Consider the following 19,987-nt stretch of genomic DNA (forward strand, 5'->3'; position numbering starts at 1 on the left):
CTGGCTCCGGGGCTGGGAGTCATAATATGGGGAAAAAACTCCCTGTGGATCTGCTTCCTCCTCACTGGAGGAAAACTGCTCAGATCCTGACTCAGGCATCGCCACAGAATATGCGTTCATGAGCGGAGACTGCAAGGTAGGTGACACTAGAAGATCAGCTGTCTGAGTAAACTGTGTGAAAGCAGCTCCTGCAGGAGATGAAAGCTGAGCCGATAGAGGCTGCTGCACAAGAGGGTTCCTGCGATCGGGGCTTCTGACTGTGATCTGAGTGTCAGAATGCCCCGCAGGCGTCGGTGCCGCGGTCGGTGCCGGGCGAGAAAAGTCGGGCTGCCTCGGGTGCGGTGTGCCGAGGAATGTCGGCACCGTCTCATTTGCGGTGCCGAACGGTGCCGTCACTGAGGCAGGCAACTGGAAGCCTGATGCCTCGGCACCGGAGCTTCTCGGCGGCGCTGAAGCCTCCGGCGGCTTTTGCGCTGTTCCGGAGGAGCCTGCCTCATGAAAAGTGCTGAGGCGAGGGATCACAGGCAGAGAGATCGTTGATCTGCCTGGAGAACTTGTATGCCTCCTAGCCCTGCCCGGTGAAGAAAAGTGCCCCTTCTTTGTAGACTTCTTTATCTTTTTTGAGGGGGGGGGGCTGTGTCGGGTAGCGGAGCCGGCTTCAATGCCTGGGTCTGAAACTGACCCGATAGATTTTTGAAGCAGGAGCAGTTTTAGCTTAAGCTCTCTGTCTTTGCGTGCCCTGGAGCTGAGTTTAGAGCAGTGGGCACATTTTTGGGGAATGTGACCTTCCCCCAAACATTTTATACATTTTGAGTGCCCATCCGATGACGGGATAGCCTCCTTACAGGTAGCACAGCGCTTGAAACCTGTGGAGCCCGGCATAGCCGCGGCTGACAGGAAAATTTTTTTTTTTTTTTTTTTTTTAAGGTGAACTGGGTAGGTAACTATTTAACCAGAAAAAACTGACAGGAAAAAGGTTTCTAAAGGATAATTAAGGGAATAATGAGGGATTGTCTAATGAGCCTGCTGAGCTCCGTCTCAGGCCGGGGACGGTTGAGAAGGAACTGAGGAGACCGGCCACGCATGCGTTCTATTACCCTAGAGTCACAGCGGGGGGGCAGATTCTGAGCATGCGTGGCCGCTATGAGCACTGCTGTAAAAATCTCCGAGCGAAGGCGCAGGGACGCACCAGCACCTGTAGTGGAGCACCCACAGGGACATCTCTCGAAGAAGAACAATGTTTTCCCCTCCTCCTAGTAACAACCTTTTATGTACTTGAAAACTGCTATCATGTTCCCTCTCAGTCTTCTCTTCTCCAGACTAAACAAACCCAATTATTTTAATTTTCCCTCATAGGTCATATTTTCTAGACCTTTAATCATTTTTGTTGCTCTTCTCTGGACTTTCTCCAATTTGTCCACATCTTTCCTGAAATGTGGCACCCAGGACTAGATACTCCAGTTGAGGCCTAATCAGCACAAAGTAGGGCGGAAGAATTACTTCTTATGTATTGCTTACTCCTGCTAATCCATCCCAGAATGATGGTTGCTTTTTTTCCCCCATACTGATACAGTGTTGACTCATATTTAGCTTGTGATCCACTATAACCCCCAGATTCCTTTCTGCAGTACTCCTTCCTAGACAGTCATTTCCCATTTTGTATGTGTGCAACTGATTGTTCCTTCCTAAGTGGAGTACTCTGCACTTTTCCTTACTGAATTTCATCCTATTTACTTCAGATCATTTCTCCAGTTTGTCCAGATCATTTTGAATTTTAATCCTATCCTCCAAAGCACTTGCAACCCCTCCCAGCTTGGTATCGTCCGCAAACTTTATAAGTGTACTTTCTGTTCCATTATCTAAATCATTGATGAAGATATTGAACAGAACCGGACCCAGAACCAATCCCTGCAAGATCCCACTAGATATGCCCTTCCAGCTTGACTGTGAACTACTGGAAACTACTCTCTGGGAACGGTTTTCCAAGCAGTTATGCACCCACCTTACAGTAGCTCCATCTAGGCTTTATCTCCTAGTTTGTTTATGAGAAGGTCATGTGACAGAGTATCAAAAGTCTTACTAAATCAAGATATATCACATCTACCCCTTCCCCACATCCACAAGGCTTGTTACCCTGTCAAAGAAAGCTATTAGGTAGGTTTGACATAATTTCTTCTTGATAAATCTATGCTGACTGTTACTTACCTTTTTATCTTTTAGGTGTCTGCAAATTGATTGCTTTAATTATTTGCTCCATTATCTTTCCAGGTACTGAAGTTAAACTGACTGATCTGTAAATTCCCCAGGTTGTCCTTATTCCCCTTTTTATAGATCAGTACTATATTTGCCCTTTTCCTGTCCTCTGGAATCTCACCCATCTTCCATGACTTTTCGAAGATAATCACTAATGGCTCAGTTATCTCCTCAGTCATCTCCTTGAGTATTCCAGGGTGTATTTTATCAGGCCCTGGTCTATATATTTTCTGCATTTGTTTTTCCTGATAGAACTCCAAGTTTGATTTAATACTATGAAATGGAATATTTTGGAAAAATAGGATTTCACAGCATCATCAGTATTAGCCTGTTCTACATTACACAGCTAGGTCGACACAAGGCAGCTTACGTCAACTTAGCTGTGGATGTGTCTTCATTTAAGTTTGTCTCCCACTGACGTACGTGACCTGCTACTCCAACTTAATGCCACTGTAGCACATCCGGTGAACACACTAAGCCGATGGCGAGAGCTCTCCCATCATATTAATAATTCCACCTCTACGAGAGGTGATAACTTTGTCAGTGTGAGTTGCTCTCCTGCCGACATAGAGCTCTCCATACAGGGGGTTAAGGTCAGTATTACTATGTCACTTCTAGGTGTGGATTTTTCACACCCCTGAGCCATATAGTTATACTAAAGTAAGCATGCAGTGTAGAGCAAGTCTAACGGTATGTCTAAACTGGCATGTTTTGTGCAACTTTTATTAAAGCGCTGGAATTAAACCGCTGTTACATGTCCACCCTGTGCTCCTTGTGATGGTAGAGCAGAGCCACATAAGCAGCTCTTGCAACAGCAAAGAGAACAGTGCGTCGTGGTAGCTACCCACTGTGCAACTGGCCGCAGGGTGCTCTGGGAAGGGTTTGCAATGCCTCATGGGGCAGGCACAGTGTCACATGATGCAGGTTTCCCAATCCCATTGGTCCATGGGCATCCTACTACATTGCCAGCTGCTTTTTAACTGAAGTGCGGGGGGAAAGAAGCAGAGTGTGTGACAGGAAGTGTGTGTGTGTGTGTGTGTGTGTGTGTGTGTGTGTGTGGAGGACAGTGTGTGTTTTGAGGGACAGAGTGTGTCAGCATGCAGTCTTGTAAGTTCAGACAGTGGCAGGAAGCAACCAGTCCTGAGGCAGGGGGAGGGGAAAACCCCCAACATCAGCTCCCACCTCCCTCCCCAGCAATCTGCCTCTCTCTCTCTCTCACACACACACCTCGGTGTTCAACAGCATGAGCATTCCACATTAATGGTTTGCTTTGTGTCCCAGAGCAGATCAGCACAGCATGCAAGGGCTACCAGAAACGGAGCTTTGAAAGAGGAGTGGCGCATGTGTCCAGGGCAGCCGAGTTCAAAACAAAGAGCAGAGCAGCCACTTTAGGGATTATGGGACACTTCCGGAGGCCAATTGATTGCTTTCTGCTCTAATGTTTTTACACTGCCAATACAGCGCTGGAGCCTTTGCACTTTAAGGCTTAGGACTCTTGTTGAGGTGGTTTTTTTGCAACGCTGCAACTGAGGAGTGTTTCTGCACACTAAGTGGCTTGGCAATGTGTACACCTCAGGAGTTACACTGCAGAAAGCTGATTTACCGCGCAGTAACTTGCCAGTGTAGACAAGGCCTAAGTTCTAAATATTTTGTTTTTTAATTGCCTTGTTCATGTTACAGAATAAAATTCTATTTTTTGGAACAAAATTAGTCTTTATTAGTTCACAACATATGCTGTGTGGTGCTGAGCAGGTCTGACACCCACCAATTTTTTCTTACTTCACTGTGTCACAGAACCGATAACATCCTCCACAGACAATATTAATAGGTGCATTGACATTGTTATATTCCTACATACAGAGCAATCACAACAAGATTCATAAGGGCCACAAAAGAGAAAGGCCATGTACAGCACATTACAGCAACACACACTGCTTTGGCTCAGTATTAAAAGAGTTTTCCAAAGCCACCCTGATCTGTACAACCCCGTGTTGAGCTTTTCTTACAGCCCTGGTATCCATCTGTTCAAATTCAGCAGACAACTGCTCCACCTCCACCCTGGTGGAAACTTTTCTCCCTTTGCTTCACAGATATTATGCAGGACACAGCAGGCCACTATAACCACTGGGATATTTTTCTCACTGACGTCAAATCTTATAAGTAAACAATGTCAGCAACCCTTTCAAATGACCAAAGGCATGTTCAACTGTCATTTTGAACCTGCTGAGCCTGTAGTTGAAGTGCTGTCAAGGTGGCTGGCATACAGCTTCATAAGCCATGAAAGCAAGGGGTAGGCTGGGTCTTCCAGGATCACTATTGGCATTTCCAGATTCCCAGTGGTAATTCATCCCTGGGGAAAAAAAAATCCCTGCTTGCAGGTTTCTGAACAGTCTTGTGTTCTTAAAGATGTGCACGTCATGCCCCTTCCCTGACCAGCCCACACTGATGTTGGTAAGGCATCCCCAGTGATCCACCAGAACTTGCATACCATAGAAAAGTAGCTCTTTCTGTTGATGTTCTCTATAGCAAGGTGGTCTGGGCCAAAATTGGGATATGCGCGCCCTCTATTAACCCACCGCAGTTCGGGAACCCCATTGCTGCAAAAGCATTCACTATGTCCTGCACATTGTCAGAGTCAGTCCTACGTAGCAGGAGGCGATTAATGGCCCTGCACACTTGCATGATAACGGCCCCTGCGGTGGATTTTCCGACTCCATGTTGATTCCCAACTGACCGGCAGCAATCGGGTGTTGCAAGTTTCCACAATGCGATCGCCACTCGCTTCTCAACTGTCAGTGCAGCTCTCATTTTGTTGTCCCAGTGCTGGAGGGCTGGGGCAAACTCAGCACACAGATCCAAAAACGTGGTCTTACACATCTGGAGGTTCTGTAGCCACTGCTCATCACCCCAAACCTGCATGAGAAGGTGATCCCACCAGTCAGAGCTTCTTTCCCAGGCCCAGAACTGGCACTCCACCACCTCCAGCTGCTCACTGAACGCCACCAACAACCTTGAATTGTTTCTATGTCCCACAGAAATCTAGCCTCCAAGGAATCATCATGTTCCTCACAGCTTCTCTTGTGGCTCTGCAAATACTGCAGGATCATCTGCCCTGTGCTTGCAATGGCTCATGATAATAGTGCAGAGCTGTGCAGGCTCTGTGCTTCTGTCAGAGATGGTGGACAGTGAGAAAAGAGTTGTGCGGATTTTGTAAAGAAGATGCAAAATATTATGGGATGGAGAACACTGCATTATGGGATGTTGACCCCCATGCTCCCAGTCATCCCTGTGCATCTCTTTTTGGATGCATCAGGCACTGCAAAACTTCCCAAAATACCCCATGCTGGATGATGGCGAGTTGCACAGTGGAATATCTACCCATGGTGCACTACAATCTACATCAATACAAATACTCCTGGTGAGGAGGTGCACCACCGACACAGGGAGCTAAGTGTGCACACGCACAAGTGATGTAACAACTGCGGTGGCTGTATGCCAATGTAAATTAGATCACATAATTTTGTAGTGTAGACATGGCCTAAGTTATTCAAGCAGATATGAGCTATCCTTGAAAAAGTTCTGTTCCCTCCACGTTCATACATGCTGGATGGTAATGTTAATCTGAATAATCCTTCCATCCATTTTAACTACTAACAAAAGCACAGCACATCAATGTGTTGTCTAATTTTTTCCTCACACACATAAGCATAGACTTTAGGGTAAAGCCTTGTCTCCACTCGGAAAAAAGTTTATTTGGACCTTGTGTTAGTTGACAGGTAGATAGCAGACATTCCTTTAGGCCTGGTAACTTGTATTAAAACTACAAAACTGCCCTGTGTTCACCAGGATTTTCTGTTGTTTTGGTTACGAATTAAGAACAAACCAGTTTTATTAGTGTGGATTCACCCTTAGAGAGTGCCCCCGGAGTGGGGGCAGCAGGCCCCAGGCCCCCCGGCCCGCTCGGGTCCCGCAGGGGAACGAACGGGGCTGGGCTGCCAATGCCTCTGCCCCGGGGCCGCCGCGCGATAGCACCAGCTGGGCAGCAGCCCAGACTCGACTGGCCAGGGGCTGGGCGCAGCGTGCGCACTGCTGGGTCCCCGCAGCAGGCCCGGGCGGTTCGGGCCCGGGCGCCAGAGCTGCAGCCGCCGAGCTTGGCCATCGGCCGCTTCCTCCCCCCGCAGCAATGGGAGCTGCAGCAGCGGCTGCTCCTGAGTCCCGCTGCCCAGGGGGGAAGAACAGCCGCCGCCTGGCACCGCGGGCCGCCCCCCTCCTCTCCCTACCACCCGACTGAGTCCTGCCTGCTCGGGGCAAGGCCGGACTCTCACTCACCCCGGCCCCGCGCTTCCCCTGCGTCTCCTGGGCCTCCCTCCAGCGCTTGTGGAGGGAGGAGGAATGGTGAGCCTGCGGAAGAGGCGGGGATTCGGGGAGGGAGCGGAGTTGGGGTGGGGGGGGGAGCGCAAGCACTTCCGGGCTCTGGAGCATTTCCTTGTTTGTCCCGCGTCCCAACCGATGTGCGGTCGGGACACTGGACAAAACAAGGAAAAATCGGGACAGTCCCGATAAAATCGGGACGTCTGGTCACCCTAGCTACTTCTGTGAGGCCAAACCAAGGTATTCAGGCAGCACTTTATTTTATAAATATTTCCAAAATAGACAATGCCATGAATATGCTTCATTGTGAGTTTTAATGTATACAAGATATGCACTGAAAAATACAGTGGCTAAGCCTCATATGAAAATTATGCGGGGGGGAGAGGGAGGGAAGTGTGAACATTTACAGATTGAGCATTCATCACTAGAGACCAGGTTCGGCAACCTTTCAGAAGTGGTGTGCCGAGTCTTCATTTATTCACTCTAATTTAAGGTTTCACGTGCCAGTAATACATTTTAATGTTTTTAGAAGGTCTCTTTCTATAAGTCTATAATATATAACTAAATGATTGTTGTATGTAAAGTAAATAAGGTTTTTAAAATGTTTAAGAAGCTTCATTTAAAATTAAATTAAAATGCAGAGCCCTCTGGAATGGTGGCCAGGACCTGGGCAGTGTGAGTGCCACTGAAAATCACGCGTGCCATAGGTTGCCTACCCCGACTAGAGACTCTGGTGTTCCTGTACATGTTTGGTAACTTTCCCTCATGCTCCCCCAGTGCAGTAGCTCAGTGTAAAGCTGCCTGTGGAGAAATGTTATTATAAGTTGTGTAAGATCTTGACATGGAAGCAGAATTCACAAGCCAAGAATTCAGTTCTCTCAATGTATTGGATCGAAGCATAAGGAGTGCCAAGCAAAATAACGGTTTCAGCTCAAGGTAAATTTTCAAAGCTCAATTACAAATGTTCAAAAAATAGAAGATTTATATAATGAAACCCATGAGATGCCTTAAATAGAGCAGGTGCCATCAGAACACTGATTTTAAATAAAGCAAATTTCAAGAAACTACCTAATAGCTCAGAAGTAGAAAAAATTATCCTGAAGCCATCTACAGTTATTCTTCAAGCTCTGCCAGAATAGATTTTTTTAACCCTTAAGCAAGAGTGGAACAACAGTGAGAAATCCAGGCTGATTTAAGCGATGAGTGGCAAAATGAAAAAGGTCTGTGGACTATTTCTAATTTCTAAAGATGTTTCACAACTCAAAGCACATGGTTCATGTGTGTAAACAAAACTCCATCTCTAAGCAGATGAAAATACAGTGAAAAAAGAAGTGCACTGTCCACATATTACAAGTGGGGTTGGTAATTGTGCCTATTCTTGAGGTCCCCTGACACTTCCCATTATAAGACCCTATTTTCTGTTGCTTATCAAACTTGTCAAATTTTAACCATTTCAGCTGAAATTTTCCATGCCTAGTATCTGCCTCAGTCTGATTTGGGGGGGGGGGGGGGGAGAAGAGAAGGGAGGGGGGAATTCAGCCATTTCCAAGAATTAAGCTAGGATAAATGTTTGGCACCAGTTAAAAAATATTGGTGACCTTTTCCTTGAAATGCATTAATGCCCCCATGCTTTGGGGAACGGATTTGAAATTTAACAGGGGGTTGTCTTTACCGTCCCTATGAAAATCTGCCTAAACTTTGCCAGATTACAAATAGGCCTTAGAAAACTGCTCTTTGCACATGCTCTGTAGAGACTTGCTAGAGCTTACCAACTAAAATCTCTGACCATTCTGACCCCACTAAGCAAGTTTGAGCTTCTCACAACTCCTAGTGCTGACCAGACTGTGCATGAGCCACCCCTATATAGTGGCTAAGCATGCGCCAGCCCCACAGAGTGACTGAGCATGCTCCCTCCAGCCCAAGGCCATCAGGGCTCAGAAGGACTTTCTCTGCAATTGCAGCTCATGGCTGCTGCGGACCAAGGTGGTGCCAGGCACTGGAACTGAGAGCAGGGAGCCTGTCTCCTTCTGTGCCTTCAGTGACCCATCTGCTGGAAAAACAGGCAATGTGGAGGAGGAAGCCATCTGATTCAAATGCAGAGGGCACAAAAGTCAGACAGGGGGAAGGGTGAAGAAGTAGATTGGGACTGGTGAGACCAGGAGCTGGGGGATGGGAATGGGGGGTGCGATACTTAGACTGGTTGGGCAGGGAGACCGGGAGACTGGAGGAGGTGTGGGGGAAGGAGAGGACAAGCTGGTACTTGTTGCACAAAGGGACAGACTGGAAGTGAGGGGCAGGGACCGGAAGGGAGGAGAGGCTGGGAGTGTTTGGGTGATGGTAGCCAGTGAGAGAAGTGAGGGGGGTGACTGTAGACCAGTTGGCTAGGGAAGGGGAATACTGAGAACCAACAAGGAGCTGGTAGAAGTGGAAAAACACTGGGACTGGATGGACAAGGAGAGTGGGGCAGCATCTAAGGAAAGGTGGGAGGGGGGGAGGACAGAGTCTGATGCTAGGAGCCAATGAGTGTGTGGGGTGGGGGAAGAGACAGATTGGATGAGGAACAGGGTGGGGGGAACTGGGACTGGCTGGGCAAGGAGACTGGGATGAGAAGCCTGAAGAGTGGAGACTGGGTAAGGAAGGAAAATTTGACTGGGACAAGGCGCCACAAATGATGAAGAGACAGGACTGGGACAGGGTAGAATGGGCCAAGCTTGGGGGCATGAGGAACAGGCAGATGAGTAAACGAAGAGTAATTATTAATAGAATGATGTTGGACTGGAGGGAGGTCTCAAGTCATGTTCCACAGGGATCTGTCCTGGGTCCGGTGTTGTTTAACATCTTTATTAATGACCTGCATAGAGGTGTAAAGAGTATACTGATCAAGTTTGCAGGTGCCACAAAGCTAGCAGGGAGTAGCCAATACTTTGTAAGATAGAGCTGAAATTCAGAGGATTCTTGAAAAATTGGAGAACTGAGCTGTAGACAACAAAATGAAATTCAACAAAGACAAACGTAAGGTGCTACACATAGGGAAGAAAAATCAAATGCACAAATACAGAATGGAGAAAAAATGGCTTGGCAGTGGATCACAACCTCAACATGAGTAAGCCATGTGATGCTGGAAAAAAAAAAAAAAAAAACACACCACAAATGCAATTTTAGGTTGCATTAAAAGAGGCATAGCATGCAAGTCACTGGAGGTGATAGTACCACTCTACTCAGCAATGATTAGGCCTCAGCTGGAGAAGTGTCCAATTTTGGTCACCAAGGAATAGAAAAAATATAGAGGAACTGGAAAGGATCCAGAGATGAACAACAAGATGATCAAAGGGATGGAATGCGAGCCATATAAGCAAAGGCTGAAGGAACTGGATATGTTTAGTTTGGAAAAGAGAAGATTAAGGAGGGACATGATAGCAGTCTTCCCATACCTGAAAGGCTGCCATAAAAAAGATGGAGAAAAGTTGTTCTCTCTTGCCACAGAGGGCAGGACAAGAGGTAATGGGTTCAAACTAAAGCATAGCAGATTTAAATTAAATCTCAGGAAAAACTTCCTGAGAACAGTAGGACAATGGAATAGACTACCGAGGGAGGTTGTGGAAGCTTCTTCACTGAAGGTTTTCAAAGGAAGGTTGGATAGCTATTTGTCCTGGATGGTTTAGACACAGCAACTCCTGCATCTTGGCAGGGGGTTAGACTAGATGACCCTTGAGGTCCCTTCTAACCCTTTGATTCTATGAGTATTTCCACTAAAGCCCACTCCCAAGAACCTGGAATGGATTCCTGAGCTTCACCATTCCTCTTCTGCCAGCAAATATCCATGAAACTCCCTGACAAACTGTGTATCACCCCCTCTGATGGTTCACACAGAGGATGACAACCTGTTATTACAGTCAGTTACTCTGATAGCTCAAGTGGGAGAGGTCTATGCAGTAGATCTAAAGGTTCCGACCCTCCTGATGAACCATGTGGGTGTCAATACGCTGCCATATGATGGAATTTGTGTCTTTTCAGTTTCCTTTTTTTTTTTTTTTTTTTTTTTTTAAATCTAGGAAATTACACACACAAAAACCAAGTTAAAAGAAGGTTTGTTAGGTTGCAAAGTCAAGAACTCAAAAGTTAGGAAATGCCAGAATTAAAATTGCCTGAGCAACTATTACTTAGCACCTTGTAGATATACTATCATGGTACAGTCTTTAGTTACATGATCATACACTAATTTTTCCACAGGCCTCAGGCCTCATTCAGTGCCCAATACGGACCTGTTCAGGGGAGGAATCATGGTTGCGTACTAAAGGCAGCTGTTACCTTACGATACCCGCCTCATTCATTACAGAAGTTGGAAGGTGTGCAGTGAATGAGACAGGGCTGCAGGGAGAGAAAGGAAGGTCTAATGGTTAGGGCAGCTGAACGCTGCCCTATGTAACTGGAGTCTATTGCCTCCTCTACCACAGAGTTCCTGTGTGAGGTTAGTCAACTCACTTAAGCCAAAATGTTCGCAGGTGACCACTAATTCTGTGTTTCTCATTTTCTTGGTGCACAATTTCAGAACCTGGGATCTAATTTGCAGAAGTGCTGAGCACTCACAGCTACATCTAAGTCAATGGGAGCTGTGCTTTACACATAAAAAGTGCTATATAATGTTAAGTACTCCAGAAAATCAGGTCCTAGTCATCTCAAATTGGGCACCTAATATTAGTGGATATTTTTGACCTTAATCGCTTTGGGCCTAGTCTGCGGTCTGTAAAATGGAGTTAATAACATTAACCCCTCATTTCACATAGATGTAGTGAATATAAATTTATTATTCAATATTTGTGAAGAACTTAGACTACAGTAGTGTGCACCACAGAAAAGCCCATGAGGAAATTAATAATTCCGTCTTCAGAACAGGATTTGAATAGTGTGCAGTAAATAAGGCTTAGACCCACACATTGATCATGTAATTAAAGACTGTATCATAACTAAGGAGAAGATCAGATCATGGAGGTCATGGATTCTGTGACTTTCAGAGACCTCCATGACAATTACCACTTCAGCCCCCGAGCTTGGCCCTACTCCCCGCTCCCCCCCCCCGCCCCATGCTCTGCCTTGAGGCCCCACCCCCGCTCAGCCTCTTCCCCCACAAAGGTCCTGCCTGCCGCTTGCTCCTCTCAGCCCCCTCCCCACTCCTAGCTCCTCTCCGTCTCCTGCCCTCCCATGAGAGGGTGTGGAGGTGTGGAGTGCAGGTGGAGTGGGGTATGGGGCCACAATCCAGGTGCCGGGGCCCACAAAAGATTAATCCAGCCCTGAGTATTGCTAATACTGCAAGCTTAATAATCATGAGACAAACAAATATTGAGAAAGTTGGCAGCACTGCTTTTGTCACTGCCATGACTCCATCTCTTCTTGATCTTACTGCCTGCCCCTCCCTACAAGAGATCAATAATCCACTCATTTCTGAGCACAGATGCCTCTATCTCTCCAGCCTACTTCAGCTCAGCATGACTTCTGATGCTATTTTTTATTTTGGTGTCTCCAGCACTCTACTTTCTGAGTTTTAAACTTAACACTGTTACCACTCCTGTCTCTATTTCTTAGTCACAACTAGTAATTCACTCTCTCCTGGACTCACATGCGCACGCACATACAAACAAACACGCACTTTCTGCTGGGTAGTTCCATTAAGGTTACAACGTTGGCTCTATTCTCCAGCATCACCCTCAGAGATGTCCGAGTTAGCCTCAAAGTTAGGAGAGATCAGAGAGAAGTACAAGAAAAAAAGCTTTGGATATCTGCTGCATAAAAGTAATACTGATACTCCCTAACTACACTGTAACTTCTTTTCTCCTAAATGCTTCAAAAACCAAAGTCATTTGTTTGGGTGAAGTGCCTTGTCACATATGTCTTACACTACTCTCACCTCCTCCTGAAATCCAGCCTTAAACTTTACTCACAAAGTCAGAAATCCTGAAGGCATCCATTACCCCAGACTTTGTCTACTCTCACTTTACCCTTGTCAGTAAGCGTATCTCTCACTTGCAGAACAATGCCAATGTTTTGGCATTACTTTGACATTGCCCTCACTGCTACTTTTTCACACTCTGATCAATTTCTGCCTTCTCTGTTGCAATACTTTCTTCCATGGTTTCCCTAAAACCTCAAATTTCTAAGCTTTAGGAGGGGTACAAAAGTTTCCTACGGTAAACAAAATAATCTGGAAGAAACTTCAAAACTACCCTCCTAGTTTTCAAGTTTCCATGGATTCACAATACACCCTAACCCCTCTGACCTTATATTCCCCTTCTCCCTAAATCTTGGCATTTTTTCTCTTTCCATGCCTGGACACTACAGAATTGAGGGTCAATCTTTACTGTATTCTGCTTCATCTATCTGGAGTTCGTTCTAACAAAAAGGAGTAGAGCCACTCAAAAGCTATTCCCTCCACCCCGCCAAGAAGATGTGTCACCACCACTCATGGACAATGATATAGAAGACAGATTCAAAAAACAGCAGTTATTCTTTAGATGTGCATTGGTTTTAGATAGGTGCAGGATTAGATTAAGAAATAAAAATAAATGGACATTTGATTTTTGTCCATTGCCAGGAGGAGACCACCCAACATTGCCGTAAATGCAATGTCCATTCTACATCCAGGCCTAAAACCAAACTGTCTGGGATCAAGGAAACCTGCAAACTCCAGATACTTGCAAGCACCTTCTCAATAATTTTTTTTCCCTAAAAAGATCTGAGAAAAACTCTCTAGCTACTGCCCTATCAGTATCATGAGATGGTTTCTTGAGCAAGGGTATAACAATCTACACACACACACACCAGTTTTATTGATACATCAGAGTAGCTTCCACAGATATTTCCCTTCTAACAGAAGTTTGTGACCATGTAAAATCTGTAAAGGTAGGTGAGTTAGTCAGTTAAGGCACTAGCCTTTTGTATCTGGGGGCACAGGTGCAAACTCTGACGAGGTGGAAGTGAAATGGTTTTGGTTATTTTTAATCCAAGTCTGTCAAAAACATACATCCATATCATAATGTCTCCTTAAACTGATATGACAACCGCTGCAACAAACAGAGGCCCATTATTGGGCTATCTAGCTGCGTTGAAGGCTTGGCTAGAGGAGTATTGCCAGAGTTCCATGACATTGTTCCAGTGGTGCCTGCCCATGATAGGCCTTGTTCTTGCTAGTGTCATATGACTGTTACTTTTATTGGCACTAGTAATTTATAGATATCCAAAATTTAGGAAAAAAGTAAAATACAGTTAACATTTATTTGCATGTTAGAGACTCTGAAAAGTAAGTAGGTTTATGGCATACGAGATAAAATTTAAAAAACCCAGATTACTAAAAATGTAGAAAATATCCTCTAAAACCTTGGAAGTACTGTTATGTTAGACCATTGTTATATATAGCACACGTTTTATTTCTCACCAGAAAGGCTTTACTAGAGGCTGTAGTGTATCCGCTTGTACACAAACCCTCAAACGTTTACATTTAAATAGTTAATATTTAGCAATTCTGAAGTTTTCCTGTATTGTGTGATGACGGAGGATGACACTTAAGAAACATGCTTTTCCACCCGCAGTTCCCTGCAGACTAATTAAATCATCAGTCTCAAATATAGCAGCTGCCAACAAGGTTTCTGCTAATGCTTCAAAGCACCAGCACTGTCCCAAGTCTGTTCTCCCAGCATTCTCTGAACCATTACTCAACTCTCAGCCCTTCCCCCATCACTGACTCAGCACCCATCTGTCTCACTTACTAACCTGGTTTTGGCTTCAACACCAACAGAGGCAGTGGAGCTTGCAGACTCCTCAGATACTGAGCGCTGAAGAACTGGTGTTAGCTGCTTGTTGCTGTCCCCTTCAGTTTGGGCATCCTCCTCTGCAGATTGTTCTTTGACTTCTGTTTGACAAGAAAGAAGACTGCTAAGATTCCATTTGTGTGGCTATAAAAAAAATAATCACTGTTTACATTTTCCCCTGTAAATGTTTTTAAATAGGTTAGTCAGTGTAACAACTCTATTAGAAAAGAAATATTTAAGTAGGGAAGTATCATTCCTCTTCACATCTACCTAAAGTCTGTATAATGGCTCAAAAATGAAATAATGGGAGTCCATGATTATTGTTTCTCAAACTTATATATCAAATTTCCTTGGTTTAGACATAAAAATATGTTCTCTCTAATTGACGCCTTTTCCATATTTGAGTGTTGGTACCTAAGCACTTTGTGCAAGAACAAAAGGTTTGTTTCAACTAAGCAGGAAGAGGAATTGTCAAGGGTGGATGGGTAAATATTTTGACACACAAACATCTATGTTAAAAAAAAAGTTACTTAAATTTCAAAATCAAGTGCTTGAAAGTTAGATTTACAGTTGCCCATGTGCCTTTAATTCTGCCTCCTTGTGTATCCATCCCATGCTCTGAATGAGGCAGGGGTCCTATGGAAAAATAGCATCTTAGAAATTAGGGGCTGGAAGGGACCTCAAGAGGTCATCAAGCCGAGCCCTCTACACTGAGGCAGGACCAAGTAAACCTAGACCGTCTCTGACAGGTGTTTGTCCAGCCCGTTCTTAGAAACCTTCAGTGATGGGGATTCCACAACCTCCTTTGAAAGCGTACAGCTTAACTATCTGTATAGTTATAAAGTTTTTCCTAATAGCTAATCTAAATCTCCCTTGCTGCAATTTAACCCCATTACTTCTTGTCCTACCTGCAGTGAACATGGAGAACAATTCACCATCCTCCTCTTTAGAACAGCCCAGGGGCGGCAGTGGAGGCAAGCAGGGGCATGGGCTACCCCAATAATTGTCAGGGACACAGAACTTCTCTGGCCCTGGGGCTGCAGAGGCAGGGAAGATCAAGCTCCTGCCAGGGCCAGGGCCATGTGAAGGGAGGGAAGATCAGGCTGGGGCCAGGTGGAGGGAGAGAGGGAAGATTGAGTTCCTCCTGGGACGGGTCAGGAGAGGAGACAGTGAGCTCCTCCCAGGGCTGGGAGGGGAACAGGGGCAACAAGTTTAAGGTGTCAAATTTAAATTCTTGCGTATGCCCCTGTAACAGCCCTTAACACATATGAAGACCTATTATCAGGTCCTCATTCGGTCTTCTTATCTCAAGACTAAACATGCTCAGGTTTTTTTTTTAAACTTTTCCTCATAGGTCAAGTTTTCTAAATCTTTTATCATTTCTGCTCTCTTCTCTGGACTCTCCAATTTGTCCTCATCTCTCCTAAGAGTGTGGTGCCCAGAACTGGGCACAATACTCTGGTTGAGGCCTCACCAGTGCCAAGCAGAGCAGGACAATTACTTCCCGTGTTTCCCATACAATGATCCTGTTAATACATCCCAGGATGGTATTAGCCTTTTTTGCAACTGCATCATACTTTTGACTCACATCGAACTATAACGCCCAGGTCCTTTTCAGCAGTATTCCTGCCTACTGACTTCTTCCCAATTTTGTGGTTGTGCATTTGATTTCTCCTTCCCAAGTGAAGTACTTTGTACTTGTCTTTATTGAATTTCATCTTATTGCTCTCAGAGCAATTCTCTAATAGACTGTGATGATGGAATTAAAGACTGTCATTATGCATACACATAAGGAGGCCAAACTGAGGTTGTGTGGCAATCAAATCTGGCATTTCCTAACTTTCAAGTGCTTGACTTTGGAACCTCAATAACCTTTTTCAATAAGAAGTTTATCTGTGTGTAATCTCGTTGTTTTTATTATAATTATTTTTAAAGAAAAGGTAAAACAACTATTATGTACAAGTGTAACATCCCTCTGTCCCTATGAATCACCACCAGAGTCTGAACTGGAACTCTTTAGCACCATAGCTCACATAGTAACAGTCTTTGCTAAGGACTTACTCCTTTAGCTGTCAGCAGGACAAGGCTACAGTTGAACCTCAAAGATATGAGCACCAGAGTTATGGACTGACCAGCCAATCGGACACCATGTGAAACCAGAAGTAACCAATCAGGCAGCAGCAGAGACCAAAAAAGCAAATACTGTTCTGTACAGTGCCTGTATTGCATCTTAAAGGTAGGCACATCTGGGCTGCCTGTCCCCACCCCCTCCCTCATGCAGGGCTTCCACTTGCAGCTAAAAGGTGAAGACGCTGGGGCTGCCAGCCTAAGACAGCCAGAGCAGGAGCAATGCTGGGGTCTGTGCCGCTTTCACCCTTCCCCCCCCCACCAGGAGGGGGCGGCACGGTTTTCACACACACCCTTCCCCAGCTGGGAAGGGGACACACTATTGGAAGCTGCCTGTGATGAGGAGGGAACTCAGCTGCTGGGGGAGTCTAGCCTGGAGCGTCAGCTGCGGGAGCCTGAACTGTGCTTTGTTCAGAGTTACGAATGTTTCAGAAACAACAAGGAATCCGGTGGCACCTTGTTGTTTTTGTGGATACAGACTAACACGGCTACCCCCTGACACTTGACACCACGCAAGGAACATTTCAGAGTTACGGACAACCTCCATTCCCAAGGTGTCTGTAACTGAGGTTCTACTGTACTTTCCCAGAGTGGGAGGATGGGTCTGGGGATCCCTCCCTCTGCATTGAAATGATTTTTAACACTAGCCCTGCCAAATCTGAATGGAATTTCATAGGACAAAGAAAAAGCACTTCTGTTGCCCCAAGGAATTCCCCCTGCTGAAATCAAAGGCCAGATACGAAAAATGGAGGCGAGAGCATTCTTGGGTATAGGGACTTTTCTATTGTATGTTTATAGAGTGATATATGAACAATGGTCCACTAATCTGGTTGGGGTTTCTGGGTGCTACTGTAATTCAAATTAATAATAATAATAATAATAATAATAATGGCAGCAATGCACTTTGGTCTTGCACAGACAAAAGCTATAGATTAAGTATGGAGGCAAGTCACTTATCAACAGATCTACATAATGCTTATTAGATTAAATTTAACAATTTGCAAGTTGGGGAAGCAGAAGTCACTTGAACCACCTGATTTCACAGTAAACTGTGTTAATTGTGTTCTCCTGACACACTTTTTATTGGACTTCAGGTTGAAAAGACAAATTTTAGGTTTTACAAAATTATGAAGCTCTTTGGAAAGTTTTCATGTAAGAAAAATCTTTAAGATCCATTACAAAAGTGCTTTAATATACCACAATGTTCAGAACTCTCCCCCCTCAGAGAGCTGCTTTTACTTCCGCCCTCCATAGCGGAACAGACTAGTCACTCCTCACACAAAACAAACAAAAAAGTTAAGTGTTGACAGAATTTATCATGCAAGATTTGTAGTTAGTGTGTTAGCAACAGCTCTGCTATACTAGGTAGTTTCCTTATTTGTATCTCTCATTTGTGTTTTTCACATTTGTTGTTTTCAAATTATGCTGTTTCTTCCTCCTATGCGTGCTCCCTAGATGAAGAGACAGGCGTCTTCAGGGCCATGGTTTGAGCCAAGCAGGCCTTCTGGGGAATTCCTGCACTCAAAGCCAGTTCTCCCTGTCCTCCATGCCACTTCTAGGGGAGCGGGTCCCTCAGGGGCTGTACTGTGCAACATGCAGGAGGAGGAAATGAATGACTGCTGGAAAGCTACTAACTGACAAAAGATTTCTTTGTGGGAGTGTGGTGATTACAATGTATTTTCTGCTGTTATATTACTAACCTCCCTTCTCTCTGGGTCCCTGACATCCAGAAGAAAACAGGAGGTGCTTCTCTGGAGGCTGCCTGACTAAGCTCACAGCAAAGTAGAGATACATTTTACACTTGCAGAACCCCTTAAAAGCAGATCTTTTAGCACCATCCCAATCACTACCTTTGCCTTTAAAAAAACAAAGAAACAAAACCCCACAGAGTTGGGGAACAAAGCAAAGAAAAATATCTGTATTCTAAAAGTTTACTTTTGACAAATATTTTTTTAAAATGTAACGTTAAAAATATTCCAATTGAAAATATTGCAAAGCCTCTACCAAAAAAAGTAACAAACATTTAAAAACTTGTTAAATAATGTTTAATAATAATAATAATGGAGTGTTTTAAACAAAATTTTTAACAGTTTAAAAATAAAAGTTTTATTGCTATTTAGATGAGCGCTGAATTGTTAATAAATACAGGGGCAGGTGGCTGCTCTCAGGCCTACATGCAGCTAGCACAGAACAGGTGGAAACAGCCTGACAGGATAAAGCCAATGCAGTCTGAGCTGTCAGAACTGTCTCTGAATGGTAGACAGAAGCACTGGACAGATTACCGTACGAGTGCTAATTTTACCCTTGAACTGCAGTGCTCTCACCTGCTGTTCACACTGGCTGTGACTTGTTGCAGGAAGCAATGATGACAAGACTTTTTCAAAGCAAGTGTAACTGCAACAGTGGTATGAATACCTGTGCACGGTTGCAAGAAGTTGTGTTTAGGGCAAGGTGTTTTACAGGCATGCTAGAGAAGAGGTGGGCAAACTATGGCCCGCAGGACGATCCTGCCAGGCCCTTGAGCTCCCAGCCGGGAAGACTAGTCCCCAGCCCCTCCCCTGCAGTCCCCCCTCCCCCGCAGCCACACTGCTGCGCAGGCAGCGCTCTGGGTGGCAGGGTTGTGAGTTCCTGCAGGGCAGCGCAGCAGCGTGTCTGGCTCCGGCTGAGCGGCGCGGCTGCCAGACATACTGCTCTGAGCGGGATGGTAAGGGGGCCGGGGCGTTGGATAAGGGACAGGGAAGGGGGAGGGGTTGGATGGCAGTGGAGTCCCGGGGAAGCAGTCAGGGGACAAGGGGGGATGGGGCAGTCAGGGGACGGGAAGTGGGAGGGGGTAGGGGCCAGGCTGTTTGGGGAGGCACAGCCTTCCCTACCCGGCCCTCCATACAGTTTTGCAACCCCGATGCGGCCTTCGGGCCAAAAAGTTTGCCCACCGCTGTGCTAGAGGATTACAATACTGTTAGTAATACCCAAATGCTCTAGGGTAGACAAGCTGTTTGACAGCTGAAGATGGTATAGCAGCAGTAGTGACAAGGATTCCTGATGGTGAATTTAAAATGTGAGCTCTGGTGGGCAACAATGCCATTGGCCTAAATGTCATGCATTATTACCAAATATCATTCACTTTTTCAACTCATTGAAAAAACAAAACAAAGTTTCCACTATGCCCAGAGTTCGCACATTTTTTGTCATGTCGGACATGTCTTAATAAATAGAATGTCTCATTGTCACCTTTCCTTCCACTGACAAACAATGTTCGTCGGGCAACTACAGCAATTTGTTGCATGGAGAAGGCTTTAATGTATTTTTACCTTTTTCTAATATGATTTAGCAGCTGGAAAGAGGAAGGTAAGGTGGCACGCAGTGACCAAGTAACTCACCATGGAACACCAGCAAACATTCTGAGCACCACCATTTAGAAACCACTGCACTAAATCACA

General features: G+C 45.3%; 1 protein-coding gene across 21 annotated transcripts in view; it reads right to left on the minus strand.

Annotated features, from left to right (window-relative positions):
• Positions 1-19,987, minus strand: part of KMT2C (lysine methyltransferase 2C) — a 332,762-nt gene that overhangs the window by 228,366 nt on the left and 84,409 nt on the right. For 19 of the 21 annotated variants that reach the window (XM_005297183.5, XM_065586755.1, XM_065586756.1 and 16 more), the window contains one exon: positions 14,386-14,524. In XM_005297183.5, coding sequence (XP_005297240.2) covers positions 14,386-14,524 — 139 coding nt within the window. Of the gene's footprint in view, positions 1-14,385; positions 14,568-19,987 lie in introns of all 21 variants that reach the window. The other 2 variants (XM_042859254.2, XM_042859262.2) reach the window with 1 other exon arrangement.

This window comes from Chrysemys picta, chromosome 2, assembly GCF_011386835.1.
Source record: "Chrysemys picta bellii isolate R12L10 chromosome 2, ASM1138683v2, whole genome shotgun sequence".
Taxonomy (NCBI): domain Eukaryota; kingdom Metazoa; phylum Chordata; order Testudines; family Emydidae; genus Chrysemys; species Chrysemys picta.